This window comes from Podarcis raffonei, chromosome 2, assembly GCF_027172205.1.
Source record: "Podarcis raffonei isolate rPodRaf1 chromosome 2, rPodRaf1.pri, whole genome shotgun sequence".
Lineage (NCBI taxonomy): Eukaryota > Metazoa > Chordata > Lepidosauria > Squamata > Lacertidae > Podarcis > Podarcis raffonei.
In genome coordinates, this window is record NC_070603.1 from 123,099,999 (window position 1) to 123,121,239 (window position 21,241).

The window sequence follows — 21,241 nt, forward strand, 5'->3', positions numbered from 1 at the left end:
GGGGGGCGCTGTCTGCGGACAAAGGTCCAGGGGTCCTTCACCTTCGCCTTCCCTTTGGTGGGCATCGCACTTCAGTTTCCGCAAAGGGGCCCCGGGGGGTGCAGGGCAGGGGAGCATCTCTTGGCCCCCCAGGAAAAGAGAAACGTGGGGGGGGGGAGAGGGGGAGAGACTTCCAGGATGAACCCTGCCGGTGGGTCCCAGGGAAGGCGCTTCCAGGAAAGGCGCTTTAACATTCAGGTTTTTAGTCATTTCAAAGTAGGGATCCAGATGCACACGGCAGAATGGTAACGGGGAACCCCCACCTCCCTTGTCGTCACTCTGCATAAGATGGGGGGGGGGCCTTGATGCAGAGTCCTTGGCCCAGATGGAGGAGGGAGGGCAGCCCCTAGAGCGCAGAAGCAGGCAGGGAGAGGGAGGGAGGGAGGGAGGGGCGGTCTGGGTGCCCTCGGCTTGCCAAGGGTTAAAAGGAGCAGAGCGGGATTCCTAGAGAGGACAGGAAGGGGAGGGCGGGGGAGGGCAAGGTCCTCCCCAGCAGAAGCCCCTCCCTGCCCAGTCCCTTCCTGCGAGCAACGAGGAGGCTGCTTTGTTCTCTCTGCTTTGCAAAAACTTCCTCGGTGCCCCTCCTGGAATCTGGTGAGTCTCTTCTCTCTTCCCCCTTGGGGTGCAGCGGGGAGAAGGGGGTCCCAGGGCTGCAAGGGAGGAGGCAACCCCCCCGTTCAGCTCATGCATGGGGGGGAGACCCCCAAGTCAGGGAGCAGAGGGTCCTGCCCCCAGTTCCTCTCTGCCGTGCCAGGGAGGGGCTGAGTGTCCAGCAGGTCTGCAACTCTGTTCTTCCTTTGGATCAAGATGCTGCCTTCCCTTTGGGGGAGGAGTCTTTGGGGCAACAAAAAGGGCATGCAAATAAGCCCCCTTCAGATTGAGGGGAAAGTCGCATTTCATAACTCAGAGAAGCATCCGAGGAATCCGAGGAAGGAGAAGCCCTGTGGAGTGGGGAGATACAGCCCCCGCCCCCAAGTGTGGAGACTGGAGGGGAGACCCTCTCCCACGATCTACCCAAATACAATTCCCAGAGTTCCCTGGCAAGAAGGGGGGATTGGTGACCACTCTGGGAATTGCAGTCTTTGGGCAGCAGGGCTGAAGCTGTCTCCTTGCACCTCTCAGGGTCCTGAACCAATTCTGGCTCCCAGGATTCTTGGGAGGAGTCCCTAGGGCGGGTGAGATCTGGTTTCCAACCTTGTGATGGATCAGGAGCTAAACATCTGCCCCCTCCCAGCTGAGCCAGTGCACAGACTGGCACGTGCCACTCTTGGGAGCAGGAGCTGCATCCAGCCTTGCTCAGCTCAATATTTTTAGGAAGACCATGCCCCTCCTGCCCTGGCAAGGCACTGGGGTGAAGCTGCCACTGCCATCAACATCCTGTGCGAATAATAATAATAACAATAGTATTTACCTGCTACCCAGTTGACTGGGTTTTCCCAGACACTCTGGGCGGCTTCCAGCACATATAATATACAGGGCTGCCTTCAGGTGTCTTCTAAAGGTTACATAGTTACTCATCTCCTTGACATCTAATGGGAGCGTGTTCCACAGGGAGGGGGCCACTACCAAGAAGGCCCTCAGCCTGCTTCCCCGTAACTTCTCTTCTTGCACTGAGGGAACCGCCAGAAGGCACTTGGTGCTGGACCTCAGTGTCCAGGCTGAATGATGGGGGTGGAGATGCTCCTTCGGGTATCCTGGACCAAGGCCGTTGAGGGTTTTAACGCACCAACACTTTGAAAGTAGATCCTTTAGGAGCGGTCTTACATGGTTCCAGCAGCCACTCCCAGTCACCAGTCTAGCCTCCGCATTCTGCAGAACACTAAGTGAATCACACAGAGGTTGCTGCAGACTAAAGTTAGAAAAGCTTTAATTGCTACAAATGGTATAAGGAAACATGATAAGGAATTAAGGGAAAAGATGGTGTTGACCTGGAGTGGTTAGAAAATTTCTGGTCTCTCCCCGAGTGCCACGGGCCCTGCTCCAAAGAGAGCTTCTCTAAAGAAAGCACAACCAAAAATCACTCCATTTTGCGTGAATAAGGAAAATGAGGAGGTGGCTACGAAACAGCAGGAGCCAGATCCTATTCCCAACCTTCTAGGGTCTCTCAGCAGCTCTAATGATGAGCAGAAAGAGGTTTGGGGCCCAGCCAGCTCAACTGCTAAGGCATCTCTTGTAATAGATACTCGGCTATTTTCTGCCCATGCTCTGGGGTTGCAGTTTTCAGGCTTGGGGACAGGATGGTGCCTGGTTTTTGCACCTAGTTCTATCCGTAAGCCTCACCGAGTTCAATGGGGTCCACTCTCAGGTCATTAGTGTGCAGACCATGCCAGCCTTACGAAGTGGGGTGAGGTGCAAACAGTTTAAGTTGGAATCACTGGAAATGTTTCAAATGGGGTTTCTGTTGGGAAGGGGCTGCCCCATTTGTGCTTCTCCAGGAGCAGGGGAATATCTAGGGCAGGAGAATCCCTGCAGGGCCTCTGAGCCTCCCTTTGTTTCTTTCTCTCTCCCAGGACCCTGCAGCTTGTGGTGGCTCCTTGACTCCTCAGGAAGGATGAAAGAGACTGAATCTGTAAACCTAGCGAGGATGGAAGGGGGAAGATGGACAGTTGACCTGGTCAGGTTGTCTCCTGCATCCCTCCTCACAGCCTCTGAGCGTTCCCTCCCAGGGACCTCCGAGAGATCTGGTGAGTCCCAGGGGAGGGGAGATGGGGACATGGATGGATGGGGCTGGAGAGGTATCGGGGCTTGTGTATCATTCGTGCACACTCTCCCACCTCTCCAGCCTGCCTTCCAACTCCATCAAGACCCGGCTGGGGTGCGCCGAAACTTTTTCAGAACATAAAGAAACAAAAACAGTAGTTTGCTGCTACCACTTCCTTATCTTAGAACAGCCCTGAAAAGTAACCTAAGGAAGGAGATTATTCTTCAGTTTTTCCAGACTGCCCCACACTGTGTCACTTTTCTGTGTCACAGACAGAAATCCACCAGGCTCTGGTAGGCGACTAAGCGGTCAGGTACTGGTTTGGCTTCCCCGGCAGAAAGGCATAAAAGACAGAAACAGGGGAAAGTCCTTTTTCCAGAATTTTTTAAAAACCAATATTATTCAAAGATAAAAGTTGGCACACCTCTTACAAATCCCAAACAGAAAATAAAAACATTTTTCAATATCACTAACTACAGAACATACAACGAGAATGAAAGTGTGAAACAGAACTGTTCTCCGCATCCCTGGCATCAGGGCAAGTCCTCTTTGCAAGACAATGGTCTCACATGGCAAGGTATGTTAGGGAATTGCAAGTTGGCTTCCTTAGGTTTTATCCCCTTTGAACCCACGTGGATTCAAAACTCAAAAGCCAATCAGTTCTTTAGATTAATTAGGAACTCGCCAATGGTTAGAACAATAACTCAGGCTTCTTAGGAGCCTCGACAGCCGAATCCTGTTTATCAAAAGGCCTTGAAGAAGAAAAGCATTCCCAGAGCCAGACCAGATTCTTTGAGTTGTAAATTAAGCTTCATAACCTTTTTCACACAGACAGGGCATCTAAGATAGCCAGGTGTCAAGACTACAAATCAGCTAGGAACCTCCTTCCTGCAGATGGAGAAGATAACTTATTCACACTCTTTGAGACAGAAAGTCTGCAATTAATGAAGCAGATACACATTCCAAGAATTCTATTTTTTTAAAAAAATAATATTTATTAAAGTTTCAAAAAAGTTACAAAAGTGAAAAAAGAAAAAAGAAAGAAAAAATACAAAATACAGAAAAATAAAAACAATTAAAAACAAATCTCTCTTTCCATGTCTTGTCTTTCGTTTACTTGTTTCCCTGACCTCCTCACACCTCCCTTTTTTGTATTCTAGTTCAATTAGTTGTTTCAGCAAATCCTTTCCATTTTTGCTTTTATCTTAATAATTTATCTTAATATATTGTAACTTTACATTCTCACCTGTTAACAATCCATTTTTACATACCCCTTTGTAACATTACTGCTAAAACCACATAATTTCATTCCAGCATCCTTCTAACATTCCTTAATTTTACAGTGTTTCTGTAGATAGTCTTTAAATTTCTTCCAATCTTCTTCTACCGACTCTTCTCCCTGGTCTCGGATTATGCCGGTCATGTCCGCCAGTTCCATGTACTCCATCACCTTCATCTGCCATTCTTCCCGGGTGGGTAGATCTTGTGTCTTCCAATACTTTGTGATAAGTATTCTTACTGCTGTTGTGGCATACATAAAGAAAGTTCTATCCTTCTTTAACACCAATTGGCCGACCATGCCCAGGAGAAAGGCCTCTGGTTTCCTCAGGAAGGTATATTTAAATACCTTTTTCATTTCATTTTAGATCATCTCTGAGAAAGACTTAATCCTTCGGCACGTCCACCAAAGGTGAAAGAATGTACCTTCATTTTCTTTACATTTCCAGCATTTATTATCGGGCAAATGATATATTTTTGCAAGCTTGACTGGTGTCATGTACCACCTGTATATCATTTTCATAATATTCTCTCTTAAGGCATTACATGCCGTAAATTTCATACCTGTGGTCCATAACTGTTCCCAGTCAGCCAACATAATGTTATGTCCAACATCTTGTGCCCATTTAATCATAGCTGATTTCACCGTTTCATCCTGAGTGTTCCATTTCAACAGTTATACATTCTTGATAAAATCTTAGTTTTGGGGTCTAACAGTTCTGTTTCTAATTTTGATTTTCCCACCTGGAAGCCATTTTTCTTATCCAAATTGTATGCCTCCATAATTTGATAATAATGAAGCCAATCTCGCACTTTATCTTTTAGTTTCTCAAAGCTCTGCAATTTCAATTTATCTCCTTCTTGTTCCAAAATCTCCCAATATTTCGGCCATTTGGCCTCCATATTGAGCTTTTTCTGAGCCTTCGCTTCCATTGGTGACAACCACCTTGGGGTTTTATTTTCAAGTAAATCTTTATATCTTATCCAGACATTAAACAGTGCTTTCCTAACAATATGGTTTTTAAACACTTTATGTGCTTTGACCTTATCATACCACAAATATGCATGCCACCCAAATACATTATTGAAACCTTCTAAATCCAAAATGTCTGTGTTCTCAAGAAGCAGCCATTCTTTCAGCTAACAAAATGCAGCTGATTCATAGTAAAGTTTAAGGTCTGGCAGGGCAAATCCACCTCTTTCTTTTGCATCAGTTAGTATTTTAAATTTTATTCTGGGCTTCTTGCCCTGCCAGACAAATCTCGAAATATCTCTCTGCCACTTCTTGAAACAGTCCATTTTGTCCAAAATTTGCAGTGTTTGAAACAAAAACAACATTCTTGGCAATACATTCATTTTTATCACAATGGCGCTAACCCGGAAGTCCCACATTCCAAGAATTCTACAGCGTTTGGCTCTCCCATAATGCTCTTCTTTAGCATGAGCCAAAGTTTTAACTTGCTAAGAGCCAGTGTGGTGTTCTGGTTAAGAGTGGTATTCACCTAATCTGGTGAACCGGGTTCGCGTCTCCGCTCCTCCACATGCAGCTGCTGGGCGACCTTGGGCCAGTCACACTTCTCTGAAGTCTCTCAGCCCCACTCACCTCACAGAGTGTTTGTTGTCGGGGAGGAAGGGAAAGGAGAATGTTAGCCGCTTTGAGACTCCTTCGGGTAGTAATAAAGCGGGATATCAAATCCAAACTCCTCCTCCTCTTCTTCTTCTTCGATTTCCCAACTTCATTACAAACTCTTTATTGGTAATATATAGAGATAAATTGAGGATTTTTACAATTTTATAACATGCAGATAAAATTATGTGTTGCGAAACCAGAGAGAGGAGCTGGGGGAAGTCTTGGGGGTGGGGAGGGATTTCCCCCCTTTTTTAGTGGGAAATGGGGGGGGGGAATAATGTGGATGATGTATTTTTGTTAAAATTGTTATGTTGGAATTCCTAATAAAAACATGTATTTTTTTAAAAAAAAGGAATTAAGGGAAATGGTGGTGTTGACCTGGAGTGGTTAGAAAATTTCTGGTCTCTCCCCGAGTGCCACGGGCCCTGCTCCAAAGAGAGCTTCTCTAAAGAAAGCACAACCAAAAATCACTCCATTTTGCGTGAATAAGGAAAATGAGGAGGTGGCTAAGAAACAGCAGGAGCCAGATCCTATTCCCAACCTTCTAGGGTCTCTCAGCAGCTCTAATGATGAGCAGAAAGAGGTTTGGGTCCCAGCCAGCTCAACTGCTAAGGCATCTCTTGCATTGAGACGTGGGGGCACCTACATGTAATAGCTATTCGGCTGTATTCTGCCCATGCTCTGGGGTTGCAGTTTTCAGGCTTGGGGACAGGACGGTACCTGGTTTTTGCACCAAGTTCTATCCATAAACCCCACTGAGTTCAATGGGGTCTACTCTCAGGTCACTAGTGTGCAGACCATGCCAGCCTTACGAAGTGGGGTGAGGTGCAAACAGATTAAGTTGGAACCACCGGAGATTTTTCAAATGGGTTTTCCGTTGGGAAGGGGCTTGTTAGGATATTTCCGTTCCACCTTAAAAGGGAGCAGGATGTTTGTGTCACAGCCTGCGTGTTTCCTGTCTCACAGGATGTTTATGTTGTGTCGTTGCTTTCGTTTCTTCTTGTTGCCTGAGCAGACCGAAGCAGACGGTCATGGTTTCTTTGTTCTGACCAACGCTGAATAAACTGTAAATATGCTCTCCTGCTGTGCATCTTTTGCTGTGTGAATTCTGCTGATAGAGTGTGCACCAGCCTAAGAATGTGGCAATCTAAAGTCTTGAGGCTTCGTGTCGCTGATAGCTGATATTGCCTATGGGAGATCGATGGATCGTCTGGCAGGAGCTTGGGGGCTCAGATGGACTTTATGTCCCTGGCAGTATCCCAACAACAGGTTATGGGCCCAGATTCACGGCACTTACAGGAGAGTAAGACTGCGACAGACTGCTGAAAGGTATGTGTTGGAAAAGCGAAAGCAGAGGCTTTTCTGAATGCCGCGGCAAAAGTCTTTGATGTCCTGCTGGTCTAATTGGCCTGGGAGCCGAGCCAGAGGCATCGTGATTAATGGGCTGCCGAGATAAGACGTCTTTGAAGGCATAAAGGCTCATGTAAAAACCTGGAATGGAGTTTTTCCAAACTTCTGAGGCCACTGAGTGCCCAAAGTTAAATCGGCACAATTATCAGACCTGGGCAGAATAGTGTGAGAGTTTGCTGCGTCAGTTTGGAGTCTGGCACACTGTGTCTCAAGCTGCTCCAGATTCTCTGACAGAGAAATGGGAGGCCCAGAATTCAAGGGCCATAGACGTAATAGTCTTGTCCGTCTCGAGGAATTAAAGATGCTAGCTCGAAATACGACTGCACGTGACATGTGGAATGCTTTGAAAGCTGCCCATCTGCCAGTCATCCCAGCCCAGAGTTTGAATGCATCGGAGGTCCTGGCTTTTTCCCAGAATGTGAGTGAATGTAGGGATGCTGAGGGCACCGGTTGCAAGCTGCAGGGGGAGCAGACTGTCACGTCATCCCAGGCAGCATTCCAGCCTCCAGGGGGAGCCAAGGAGTCGGCAGCTGAGAGCTCTGTTTCTCGTGAGAACCAAGGTCAAAGCCTTTGCAGAGGCCGGAAGGCCAGATGTAAACAGAGCAAGATGCTTGCAGATGGCCAGAGTCAGAGGGAGGGTGAAGAGCCCACGCCAGTGGAAAACAAGGCTTTGTTTGCTGGCACAGCTTCACCAAAGGCTAAAGGCACGTCTGATGGCCAGGAGCAGGGGGGTGGAAAGCCCACGCCAGTGGAAAACAAGGTTTTGTTTGCTGGCACAGCTTCACCAAAGGCTAAAGGCAAGCTGCAAAAGCCCACGCCGGTGGGAAACAAGGTTTTGCTTGCTGGAAAACCTGCTCCAAAGGCCAGGTTTGTTGTGGATTCAGGTTGCACCCGCCATCTTGCGAAGGACCGCCATCTGTTTATCTCCTTCACACCTCAAGATGGTGAGATCCACCTGGCTGATGGAAGGACTTTGCAAGCTGCAGGAGTTGGGACTGTGAAACTTGCAAGTCTGCATACTACCATCAGAGATGTACTTTTTGTTCCAGGAGCTGCGGACAATTTGCTTAGTGTCCCACAGCTTACTGGGCGTGGTTTTGAGGTTTCCTTCAAGAGGACCGTCTGTGTCATCAGAAAATGCAAAGAGGACATTTTGCATGCAACGTTTATGGATGGCTTATTCTGTATAACTTTTGATGACAATGCTGTTATATCTGATGTTGATTCTTGTTGTGTTGCACAAACTAACAAGGTTCTTCATGCAGGATGTATTCACGATGCACATCGAAGATTTTGTCACATGTCTTGGCAAGCGCTGGCAAAAATGCCTGGGTTGGTTGAAGGTTTGAACATCAAACCCTGTAAGTTTCACATGAAATGTGTATCTTGTGCAGAGAACAAGGTGAAGGTTGCTCCAAAAGGCAAGGAGTCTAGCAGGCAGGCTTCCAAACCCTACCAGCTAGTGCACGCAGACCTGGTTGGTCCTCTTGCGCCCTCTTTGGGAGGAGCAAGGTACTTCATGGTTCTAATTTATTCTTTTTCCAGGTACATTCATGTGTTTATGCTCGAGCAGAAATCGCAAGCGTTTCCTAGGTTCAAGGCATTCTGTGCTTGGTTGGAGAATGCTCACGGTAAACGTATCGGCTGTCTGTTTACTGATCGAGGCGGGGAGTTCACTTCTCAGCAGTTTGAAGCTTTCCTGACTGAGAAGGGAATCCAGCATGACTTGTCAACGCCTAGATCGCCATGGATGAATGGACTTGCGGAGCGAGCAAATCAAACGTTGCTGCAAGGACTAAAGACATTGTTGCATGATGCCAACCTCCCTGAGAAGTTTTGGGGGGAGGCTCTCTCGAATTTTGTTTATTGTTTTAACAGGAGACTGTCATCACCTATTGGTTGCACTCCCTATGAGAAGATGTTTGGTAAGAAACCTAATGTCAAGCACATGAGAATCTTTGGTTCTGACATGTGGGTACACACCCCACAGAGCAACAAGCTTGGGAAGCGTGGGGCACATGGTTTGTTCATGGGGTACGAAAAAGGTGCATACAGGGTATGGATGACTAACTCTAAATCCATAAAGTTCACAAGGAGTGTTGAGTACAATCCTAAGTGGGGGGGAAATGTGGGAATTTTCCAGAGTTACCCAGAGGAGGATGTAGGTGATGTGAAAAAAGCAGATCATGCTGAGGAAGCTGAGGATGATGATGATGATCAGAGTTCGGATTCCAGTTCAGTGGGCGGCGCTGCTGCTGGTGTCAGTGACAGTGATGACACAGCAGACTACAAGAGCACAAAGGCCTCATTCAGACCATCTGATGCGTCTGACAATGAACTGGAAGAACCACTGTTCACCATTGGTCACTTTTCTCCTAAGAAGGAGGAGATGAGTCCAGAAGACTTGCGTCTGGTTCGCAGGTCTGAAAGGGCGACCAAAGGCAAACCTCCGAAGAGATTTGCTGATGAGTTTGCTAAGACAGCAACTGCTGTTCTTAGTAGCTCAGAGAAGGTGTGGGAACCTTCAAACTTCAAAGAGGTTCAGGACTTAACCTCTAAAGATGCTGAGCCTTGGCTAAATGCCATGAAGGCTGAAGTTGATTCCTTGAACAGGAACCAAACTTGGGAACTGGTACCGGTAGTCCCAGGAATGAGACTGGTTGGCAGCAAATGGGTCTTCAAGGCCAAGACAGACCAGAATGGCAAGGTTGTCAGACACAAAGCCAGATTGGTTGCCAGAGGTTTTTCACAGGTACCAGGACAGGATTACCACGAGACCTACTTGCCCACGGTCAAATATGAGAGCATTCGGCTAATGCTCAAGATCGCTGCAGAGGAGAATCTGCATGTTTCCCATCATGACATTAATACAGCTTTTTTGTACGAGATTTTGGGGGAGGAGCTGTACATGCTTCCGCCTGACGGGATGCAGATACAGAAGGGAATGGTCTGTAAACTGCGGAAATCCTTGTATGGTCTCAAGCAGAGTGCCAGGTGTTGGAACACAAAACTCACTGAGACGTTGCTTTCTCTAGGTTTTCACCAGGGCAAAGCTGATCCGTGTGTGTTTGTCAAGGAGGAGGGGCAAAACAAACTGTATTGTTTATGTTTTGTTGATGATCTTCTGATGTTTTGGAAGAATCAGGCTTTTTACCAAAGCACCCTAGCTCAACTGAAGGAGCACTTTGACATGAAGGATCTTGGTGAGGTATCCAACTATCTTTCTCTGCAGGTGGAGAGGGACCAAGCTGGTAATTTTCTGGTACACCAAACACAGAAAATTGCTGATGTATTAACCAGGTTGAATTTGGTTGATGCAAACCCAGCAGACACACCGATGGTGACAGGTTACCAGGTAGATAGTACTGCTGAAGCGTTTTCTGACACAACGCTGTACAGATGCATTCTAGGCAAGTTGAATTTTATTGCTAGATGTTCAAGACCTGACATTGCTGTAAGCACTAACCTGCTTAGCAGACTTGCTAACAATCCTACTGTTCAGGATAGGAAAGCTCTGAAGCGCATAGCCCGCTATTTGAAAGGGACTTTGCACTACAGGCTGAGGTTCACCAGTCAGAAGACTGGAGGTCTTGAAATTTGTTACGAAAAAGGAGCAATGCAGAAGCAAGCTCCGGGTGGCTGGAATGGTAAACAGGAAACTGATGTTATTGGATTGTACCGTGGGAACCAGGGACAGTCTGTGCAGTGCTCTGAGCGCCGGATGTTAGCTCAGAGTGGCACATGACCCTGTACTGGAAGTACATGGGTGGAGTTATTCTCTCTCTGCCGTTGTGAATCAGAGGGTACAGACGTGTTTTCTCTGTACTGCTGGAAAGACAGGAATAAAGCATGTAGATATATTTCTGTCTGTCTCATTCCCCCCCCGGTTATGGGAGGGGGAGGAATGGTGTGTTCTTCTTTCACGTTGGGAAGAATCGCCGATTGGAGACCTCCCTTGATCTTGCCGGGAGTCGCTGGCACAGGAGGTCAACAAGGATTCAAGCCGGGCACCTGGAGGGTGGCCAAATTCCTCAGAGCTGGGACTGGCTCTGCTGGCTTGAAATCCGACATCTGGTAGCATGGCCGATGGCTAAAGATCTATGAGAATCTGCATGAGAGGTGAGAGGTCGATGAATCGTTGCCATCCTCTGCACCTAAGGAGATAAAGAAAGCGTCTGCCTGCAGCCAGAAGCTGAACAGAACAGACAGCTGGACACCGAGAGGAGTGTATACTCAAAGGTATGCTGCATTTCGGGCTATTGAGAGTGAACAGAAAGGTTTGATTCTCTGTTCACGAGAGAGCTGCGTTTGAGAAAAAAAACAGCTCTGAAAGAAAGGCTTGCATACCAGGGATTCTTGTGGTTAGATAAGAATTCCCGTCTTGAGCAGGTTGCTAGGCAACGACCGTCAGGGCTTAGAAAGTTACTGACAAATGGGATTGGCTCAGAAAGAGCGTAAGACGTCAAAGAATGTTTTGACTACCTTTAAAGCAGAAATACAGCCCAGGAGTTTGCCTGCCTGTAAAAAGCAGTAAACAGCCCAGAAGAGAACTTTTGGATTTTACTGGCTTGAAAGTGAAAGCTGGCTTGAGATTGAGTGTAAAGCTGACCCTTGGATTCAGCATGGATGCCAGGAAGGGGGGAGCGTTACCTTGTCCACCTCCCCTGAGTGCTGTGGTTCTAGATGAACACAGCCGGCATGCTGCACTGGAAGAAAAGGACAGGGGGAGGGAGGAACGGAGTTCTAATTCCCCCACCGATGAAGCTACTGGAGAGAAAGCTCTAGCTTTGCACGCTGTCCAATGTTACAATTGTGGACAGGCTGGGCATCTTCAGCGGAACTGTAAGAAGCCACGTCAGCCAAAAGGAGCTAAGGGCCGCTCAGCAAAGCCTGAGGCGTCAGGCGAAGGTCATACCAAGCCTATGGTGGAACCTGCAAAGGCTTTGATGGCGAAAGGAACCACGCCAGATGTTGGGAACGCGTTTGTAATTGACACTGGATGTACTTTTCATATGTCCCCACACAGAGGGCTCTTTTCAACGTTTAAGAAGCAAAGCTTCACTGTGAAACAGGCCAACGGTCAGGAGCTGGAAGCGACCGGCGTAGGGACTGTCTATCTTAAGAGTCTGAACTTGACAATAAACAATGTTTACTTGGTTCCTGAATTGAAGTTCAATCTGCTGAGTGTTTCGCAGATTGCAAAGAAAGGACTGAGATTGTCCTATGATGCTGAGAGCTGCAAGATCTACAAAGATGAAGAGTTATTTCTTTCGGCCAGAGAGAAAGATGGACTATATTTGTTGACTTTTGCACAAAGTGATTACATGGAAAGTAATTCATCTGTGTCTAACCTAGTTTCTCTTGCAGGTGTGAGCAAGAAGAAGACCGGGGTCAACAGAGCATTTCAGCGGGTGTATGCTGATGTGATTGGTCCTCTAGAACCATCTAGAGGCAATGCAAGATTTTATCTTGTGTGTGTGGATCATTTCTCTAACTATGTCTGGGTTTATGTGTTGAGAAAGCCACAGGAAGCCTTGGAGAGGTTTCAGGAGTTTTGTGACAAGGTTAAGAGTATGCATGATGCTAACATTGATTGTCTATTCACAGACAAGAAGCAGATTTTTCTTTTACAGGATTTCCAGAGGTTCCTGCAGGAGAAGGGAATAAGACACAAGATTGCTGTTTCAGCGGAAGCGTGGAACAGGGGTGTCTGTGTACGGGTGAACAGAGAATTGCGAAAGGGGATGGAAGCGCAATTGCTTAGTTCACATCTGCCACATGAGTACTGGGCCGAGTCTCTAATGTCGTTCTGTTATACGAAGATGAGAAAGGTTTCAAAAGAGTTGGGAAGTTCTCCTTTTGAGAAACTGTTCCATAGAAAACCTTCTGTTGCCCATTTCAAGGTGTTTGGGTCTCATGTGAGAACAGAAGCTCCAGGTGGAATAAAGAATGCCAGAGGCATTTTTGTGGGGTATGAAAAGGGTCTCTACAGAGTAATTTTGTCTGAATCTGGTCAGGTGATTCTCACAAAATTTCTAGAGAGTGCTCCTGAACAGGAGAGAGTGATAGTACACACATTTCCCACTGAGGACGATTCAGATGATGATGGTGATTTTACTGATTACAGTGGTACTGAGAGTGATGACACTGATAGCTCGGAGAGCTCAGTTGTCACAGTCATTGAGAGGAAGTCTCACACAATGGATAGGCCTTCACAACTGAAGGATGAACCACTGTTTACCATTGGAACTGGTTCTCCAAAGAGTCCTGAGACTGGACCAGTGAGCAGAGAGGATCAGCACCTCATACGTAGGTCTGAGAGAGTTACAAAGGGTCAACCACCCAAGAGGTACTCAAAAGAGTTTGCTAACTTAGCTGTTGCATGTGTTGCTGTTGTAAACAACCGAGGACAGGTTGGAGCTGTGTCTAAGTCAGAGACAAAGACACAACAGAGAGTTGCTAGCCAAGGTAGTGCAGATGCACTCATTCCTTGGAAACCAGACAACCAGAGAGGTACACTGGGGAAACCAGTGGCGGGGAGTTCCAAGGGTGGAACTGAAACAACAGGGGAGTGTTATGTGTATAACAACTGTTTGTTCTCTTCTCTGGATCACGCTTTGCTTGCTGCAACACGCATTGATTCTTTTGGGGGAGGATGTTACGAAAAAGGAGCAATGCAGAAGCGAGCTCCGGGTGGCTGGAATGGTAAACAGGAAACTGATGTTATTGGATTGTACCGTGGGAACCAGGGACAGTCTGTGCAGTGCTCTGAGCGCCGGATGTTAGCTCAGAGTGGCACATGACCCTGTACTGGAAGTACATGGGTGGAGTTATTCTCTCTCTGCCGTTGTGAATCAGAGGGTACAGACGTGTTTTCTCTGTACTGCTGGAAAGACAGGAATAAAGCATGTAGATATATTTCTGTCTGTCTCATTCCCCCCCCTGGTTATGGGAGGGGGAGGAATGGTGTGTTCTTCTTTCACGTTGGGAAGAATCACCGATTGGAGACCTCCCTTGATCTTGCCGGGAGTCGCTGGCACAGGAGGTCAAGGATTCAAGCCGGGCACCTGGAGGGTGGCCAAATTCCTCAGAGCTACGCTGGCTCTGCTGGCTGAGAATCCGACATCTTTGCAGATGCGAGTTTTGGAAGTGACACCACGGATGGTACAAGCACTTCTGGAGTATGCTACATGTACAACCACTGCCTGTTTGACTGGTTGTGCAAAAAGCAGATGACAGTTAGCCTAAGTTCCTGTGAAGCAGAACTCAATGCTCTGTCATTTTCACTCATGGATTGTGAATGGTTGATGCAACTGTTTAAGGACATCGGGGTTTCTGTGAAATGTCCTATACAAGTGTATCAAGACAATAGATCTTGTTTGGCTTTGCTGAACTCGGAGAGTTACAAGCAAAGAACCAAGTACTTGCAGATTAAGCTACATCATGCAAGAGAGTGTATTCAGAAAGGACTCATTCAGGTGTCCTACATGCCAGGAAATGAAATTCCTGCTGATCTGTTGTCTAAGGTTGTTAACAGAGAACAACTTAAGGTTTACGTACAAAGGTTGCAATTGGGTTGAACCACATGTACTACAGGTTACACGGAAAGGGGGAGGATGTTAGGATATTTCCGTTCCACCTTAAAAGGGAGCAGGATGTTTGTGTCACAGCCTGCGTGTTTCCTGTCTCACAGGATGTTTATGTTGTGTCGTTGCTTTCGTTTCTTCTTGTTGCCTGAGCAGACCGAAGCAGACGGTCATGGTTTCTATGTTCTGACCAACGCTGAATAAACTGTAAATATGCTCTCCTGCTGTGCATCTTTTGCTGTGTGAATTCTGCTGATAGAGTGTGCACCAGCCTAAGAATGTGGCAATCTAAATTCTTGAGGCTTCGTGTCGCTGATAGCTGATATTGCCTGTCTACGGGAGATCAATGGATCGTCCGGCAGGAGCTTGGGGGCTCAGATGGACTTTATCTCCCTGGCAGTATCCCAACAGGGCTGCCCCATTTGTGCTTCTCCAGGAGCAGGGGGATATCTAGGGCAGGAGAATCCCTGCAGGGCCTCTGAGGCTCCCTTCGTTTCTTCCTCTCTCCCAGGACCCTGCAGCTTGTGGTGGCTTCTCGACTCCTCAGGAAGGATGAAAGAGTCTGAATCTGTAAACCTAGTGAGGATGGAAGGGGGAAGATGGACAGTTGACCTGGTCAGGTTGTCTCCTGCATCCCTCCTCACAGCCTCTGAGCGTTCCCTCCCAGGGTCTTCCGAGATATCTGGTGAGTCCCAGGGGAGGGGAGATGGGGACATGGATGGATGGGGCTGGAGAGGTACTGGGGCTTGCTCATTTTGGGGGTGGGATGAGGCAGGCAGGCGGATGGAGTTTGAGAAGGTGGGCACCTTTTTGGGCTCCTCCACCTGCCTTCCAGCGCCTTTGACATCTGCAGGCAATTTGAGCCAGGAATACGTCACAGCTCCCCGGCCACCGCGATGTATTGGTGCCAGTACTGTGCTCTGAATGCCCTACCAATGTCAGAGAACTCACTGATCCATTGCACAGCACTAGAAGCCATGATTCTTTAAATTACCTGATCCTAATTTCAGGACTGATTGCCGATGGGGCCTCTGTGTTTTGCCTTTTTCTTTTCTTTTAGGAATAACTTTTCCTTTTCTTTTAAAAACAAGGATCATATAAGGCTAATATATGATACAAATATGTAGACTAAATAAATTTGCAGGAATAACATGTCGTTCCTCGTTGGTGATCAGTGTATGAGTTCTGGGTTCATGAATTGGTATAAATTGAAACAAAAAAGGGTAAACAGCGGAGAACAGAGAACATTCAACATCGCATAGCCGAATTCCTAGTCAGAAGCTCTTGTGACTGTCGTGCTTAGATTAAGTGTGAGTAATAGTCATTTTCCATCTTCTGTTACCAATTAAACTATACAGAGTTGGTCTCCTCATGAAAATGAGAGGAGATTCAAAGTGAAGAAAGATATTTAGGAAAAGGTTTAAATTTAGACCAAATTTAGATTGAGGCAACAGCTGATGGGGAGTGTGCAGGTGAAGGTGTTCCTGCTTGTTTCAGAGGAGGCAGGGACGTTGCTGGATCCTGACAAGAGAGCTTTTTGTAAGGAAGTCAAGAAGGAGAATTGAGGGATCATGGACCCTCTCGTTAAAATTCCCTGTTAGATCATAACATCAATTTTGAAATTCCATACATACCTCTATTTCAGGGGTGGCCAACTTCCAAGAGACTGCGATCTACTTGCAGAATTAAAAACTTGGAGTGATCTACCCCTGTTTTGTAGGGGTTCAGGTCAAAGTTGTTGAGCTTTTATTAGCAACTCACCAAAGGAGCGCTGGGGGGAAAACAGCCTCCAGCCTCAGTTTGTAAGCTCTGTCTTCCATTCTCCAACAATGGAGGGAGGATCCGGGAGGGGGCCAGCGATTGACTGCGATTGACCAAAACCTCGCAGGGATCAACCAGTAGATCGTGATCGACCTGTTGCACATCCCTGCTCTATTTGATGAAGCACCACTATTTGGATGGAGACCAACAGCATCTGGGATTCTAACATCCACACCGTGAGCCCTGAATGGAGGGATATCAACTGTTTGTGAATATTCTTTGTCTAGTCATGCATTTTGAAACAATGACCAGGCTTGTCTGAACCACCCAGGCCTTCTTAAATGTGGGCTTGAGAGTTTTTAGGGAAGTTGAAGTAACTTCTGTCAGGTTTGTTGTTTTGGCTTCTGTTTGCATTTGATTGACCAAAGAGATGACTGACCTTGCATACGGGGTGGATTCCAGGATTGAGCCAAATCAAATCTATCCCAGATAAAAGCCAAGCAATATGTCAGTTATTACCAGGAAACAAAGGCAGTGAAAACTATTGTAAGGCCTCACATCTAACTTCAGTCCTTCCTTTATCACAAGCATTCGTTAACGTTGTTCAATAATGGATGTGAAGCACGTCCCCTTCGCTCTGAGTGGAGTTGGGGTCCGGGGCAGCAATGCAGACTTAGCACAACTTACCCTAACATGGCAGTGCATTGCTGGGGGAGGGGTCAGGTGGTGGGTTTGATGGTTCTGTGTCATCTGCGCCCCGGTCGCAGTATGCTGGCAGTGTGGCCCATTGGTTTCAAGAGAGTCAGGCACCCTCAGGCGTGCTCAAGTGTTAGGGGGTTGAAGATGCCACACATCTACAATGCCATTAAGTTAGACTTCAAGGCTGCCCTCTTGAGGCTGAAACGGAGCACTCTCAAGTCTCTTGGTGAGATGAGGGGCGGGGAACTTTGTTCAATAATCTGGAGCTCCATTTCTTCCTGAGGCAATAATTATCTTCTCTCTTCGTTGCAGATGGTGATGAATGGGAAGGGAAGAACAAGGGAGACCACAACAGAATCCACATATCGGAGAAATCAAATAAATATTCAGAGTATGGAGAGAACATCGGCCAGAGCTCCCAGTCCACCTCCAATCAACGAAAGAGCTTTATTCGGAGGGATAGCCTCACTTCACATGAAAGAATTCACAGAGGAGAGAAATTGTATCACTGCAGAGAATGTGGAAAGAGCTTCAATCGGAAGGACAGTCTCACTTCCCATCAAAGAATTCATACGGGGGAGAAACCCTATCAGTGCTTAGAATGTGGAAAGAGCTTTAGTCACAGATCACATCTCACTTGCCATCAAAGAATTCATACAGGGGAGAAACCCTATCAGTGCTTAGAATGTGGAAAGAGCTTTAATCAAAGCATACATCTCACGTCCCATCAAAGAATTCATACAGGGGAGAAACCCTATCAGTGCTTTGAATGTGGAAAGAGCTTCAGTGCAAGCAGCAGTCTCACTTTGCATCAAAGAATTCATACAGGGGAGAAACCTTTTCAGTGCCTGGAATGTGGAAAAAGCTTCAGTCACAGCCACAGTCTCACTTCCCATCAAAGAATTCATACAGGGCAGAAACCCTATCAGTGCTTGGAATGTGGAAAAAGCTTCAGTCACAGCCACAGTCTCACTTCCCATCAAAGAATTCATACAGGGAAGAAACCCTATCAGTGCTTGGAATGCGGGAAGAGTTTCAGTCACAGTCAGAGTCTCACTTCCCATCAAAGAATCCATACAGGGGAGAAACCCTATCAGTGCTTGGAATGTGTGAAGAGCTTCAGTCGAAAGGACAGTCTCACTTCCCATCAAAGAATTCATTCAGGGGAGAAATCCTTTCAGTGCTTGGAATGTGGGAAGAGCTTCAGTCACAGACAGAGTCTCTATTCCCATCAAAAAGTTCATACAGGAGAGAAACCACATCAGTGCTTGGAATGTGGAAAGAGCTTCAGTCAAAGTCAGAGTCTCTATTCCCATCAAAGAATCCATACAGGGGAGAAACCCTATCAGTGCTTTGAATGTGGGAAAAGTTTCAGTCAAAGCTCCCATCTCATAATCCATAAAAGAATCCATACAGGGGAGAAACCATACCAGTGCTTGGAATGTGGGAAGAGCTTCAGTCACAGAGAACATCTCATTTGCCATCAAAGAATCCATACAGGGGAGAAACCCTATCAGTGCTTGGAATGTGGAAAGAGCTTCAGTCAGAGAACCCAGCTCGCTTCCCACCAAAGAATCCATACAGGGGAGAAACCCTATCACTGCTTTGAATGTTCAAAGAGCTTCAGTCACAGCAAGAGTCTCGCTTTGCATCACAGAATCCATACAGGGGAGAAACCCTATCAGTGCTTGGAATGTGGAAAGAGCTTCAGTCAGAGAACCCATCTCGCTTCCCATCAAAGAATCCATACAGGGGAGAAACCCTATCAGTGCTTGGAATGTGGAAAGAGCTTCAGTCAAAAGGACAGTCTCGCTTTTCATCAAAGAATACATACAGGGGAGAAACCCAATCACTGCTTGGAATGTGGGAAGAGCTTCAGTAAGAGCGCCCATCTCGCTTCCCACCAAAGAATCCATACAGGGGAGAAACCCTATCAGTGCTTTGAATGTGGAAAGAGCTTCAGTCACAGCCGCAGTCTCGCTTTGCATCACAGAATTCACACCAGAGAGAAATCTTCTTAGTGTTTGGAATGTGGGAAGGCCTTCAGTCAGAGTGCCACTCTCATGGCCCACCAAATAATTCATACAGGGTTGAAAGCATATCGGCGCATGGAATGTAGATAAAATTTCCCTCGTAAAAAAGTCAATTCAAGAACTCACAGCATGGTGAATAATAGAATGGTAGATTCGGAATCTAGTCCAACACCTGCCAACGCAGAAAAAAATCATTTCAAGCATCCATGACAGATGGCCATCCAACTTCTTCTTATAGACCTCCAATGAAGGAGAGTCCACCCCCTTCTGAGGGAGTTCCTTTTCACTGCTGGCTCTTACTATCAGAAAGTTCCTCCTGATCTTTAGGAGACATCTCCTTTTGTGTTGCTTGAATCACCTCTTCAGATTCCTTCATGACCTTGAGAAGGACTTCTGTAAGTCTGAGAATGTCCAGGGGATTGGACCATGCTCTATATTTGGGGGGAAACCCATGGAGAGGAGTCTGATATAGGGCTTAAGTCGTCTAGGCATTGGTCAGATTGTCATAATTACAGACATACTTACTGGTTTGGACGGAAGTGATTCTTATTCCAGGGGAAGTGGTGACCCTGAGATTACAGGTGCTCTCACCAATATTGTCCAAACGTCCAGTAAAACTTTGACACAGCAGACCAATACCCGCTGAGGTCAATGTATTAGGAGGTTAGGTTTAGGGCCGTGTGGTATTGCTTCATTGTATGTGGGGTCCCTATAAAGGGAACTTCTTCCTCTAGGTGGGAGGGAGACTGGTCAATTTACCATCAGTTGAATGCAACATTTAAGTCAGATTTTTAAAAACGGATTTGCAGAACAAAACTCACAGTTTGAAAGGCAGTTATTAGGCTCCAGGGTTAAAATATTATCTAAATGTTACTGGAGTGGGATACAAAGAATGAAATGATAAAATCATGAATGAGAAGCTGGGCCAGAGATGTAGGACAAAACATTGACTTTGCTTTATGGGAGCAACTGTGGAAAGTAAATTTAAGATTTACAGCTAGCTACATGCTAAGGGAAAACTTCATGAAGATGATTCAGAGGAGTCAATCAAGATCATCAAGGGTCTGAAACCAAGCCATATGAGGGGGGCTTGAAGGAACTGGGGGGGTGCGTATCTATTTCAAGTGACGTTTGCCGAAATCTACGCTTGCAACATGGGCTGTCATATGTCCAGATTTTCCCGGACATTTCAGCAATTTCCGCCCAGACGCTGCTTACAATTCTGGATATATGGCAACCATGTCTGTATACAGTGGTACCTCGGTTTTCAAACAGCTTAGTTCCTGAACAACTTTGAACTCAAATGCTGCAAACCTGGAAGTCAGTGTTCCAGTTTGCGAACTTTGCTTCGGAAGCCGAACGTGCTCCTGAGCCTTTTTCACTGTTGCGCTGCTAATTTGCATCCCCCCATTGTAATCAAAGCCTTCCATTTCCAATTGCAGTGTTCTGAGGTGATATTTGGAGCTTTTATTTGGTGCTTTTGTTTTTGCTAAAAGTAATTGCGTTTTTATTTGGCTTTTTTCATTTTTGTGACTGTGGCTTGTTCTCTGTTTTTGATTGATTGTGTGACTGCGGCAATGCATAAAAGCCCCATCCAAACAATGTCTATCATCAGTGCAGGTAAGAAAAAATAATAATTTTAATTTTAATCTAAACTACTGTCTTCTTTCTTTTATAGTCCAGTACATTATTGCTTTCATTTTATGGATCAATGATCTCCTTAGATAGTAAAATTCATGTTAAATTGCTGTTTTAGTTGTTTTTAAAAGTCTGGAATTGATTAATCTGTTTTGCATTACTTTCTTTTTTAAAAAAAAATATTCAATTTTTTACATATATTCTTACAATTTTTAAATTTGCTGTACAATTTTTTCCTTTCCCTCCCCCCCCCCAATACCCATTGGAAGGGTTCAAACAATTATCCTCAGCCACGGGCATAGTGTCTTTAGTTTCTACCGAATGTCTTTTTTTCCAGTAGTTTTTATCCAATCAAGATAGGGGTTCTATCTGCTCCTTATTGTGGTGGACTTGACCTTCCACGTTGTTTCCTGTGACATGACTGTGACAATGTCTGACTGAATAAGTTCAAACAAATAAGTATTCC

At 46.2% G+C, this 21,241-nt stretch overlaps 1 protein-coding gene across 1 annotated transcript; it reads left to right on the forward strand.

The window, feature by feature from the left end:
- Positions 1-422: 422 nt before the first annotated feature.
- Positions 423-20,632, forward strand: LOC128409367 (zinc finger protein 883-like). The gene is made up of 4 exons (XM_053379770.1): positions 423-633; positions 2,550-2,723; positions 17,417-19,193; positions 19,224-20,632. Exons 2-3 carry the CDS (start codon positions 2,591-2,593, stop codon positions 19,123-19,125), a joined length of 1,842 nt encoding a protein of 613 aa, XP_053235745.1. The 5' UTR covers positions 423-633; positions 2,550-2,590; the 3' UTR covers positions 19,126-19,193; positions 19,224-20,632.
- The last annotated feature ends 609 nt before the right edge of the window (positions 20,633-21,241 follow it).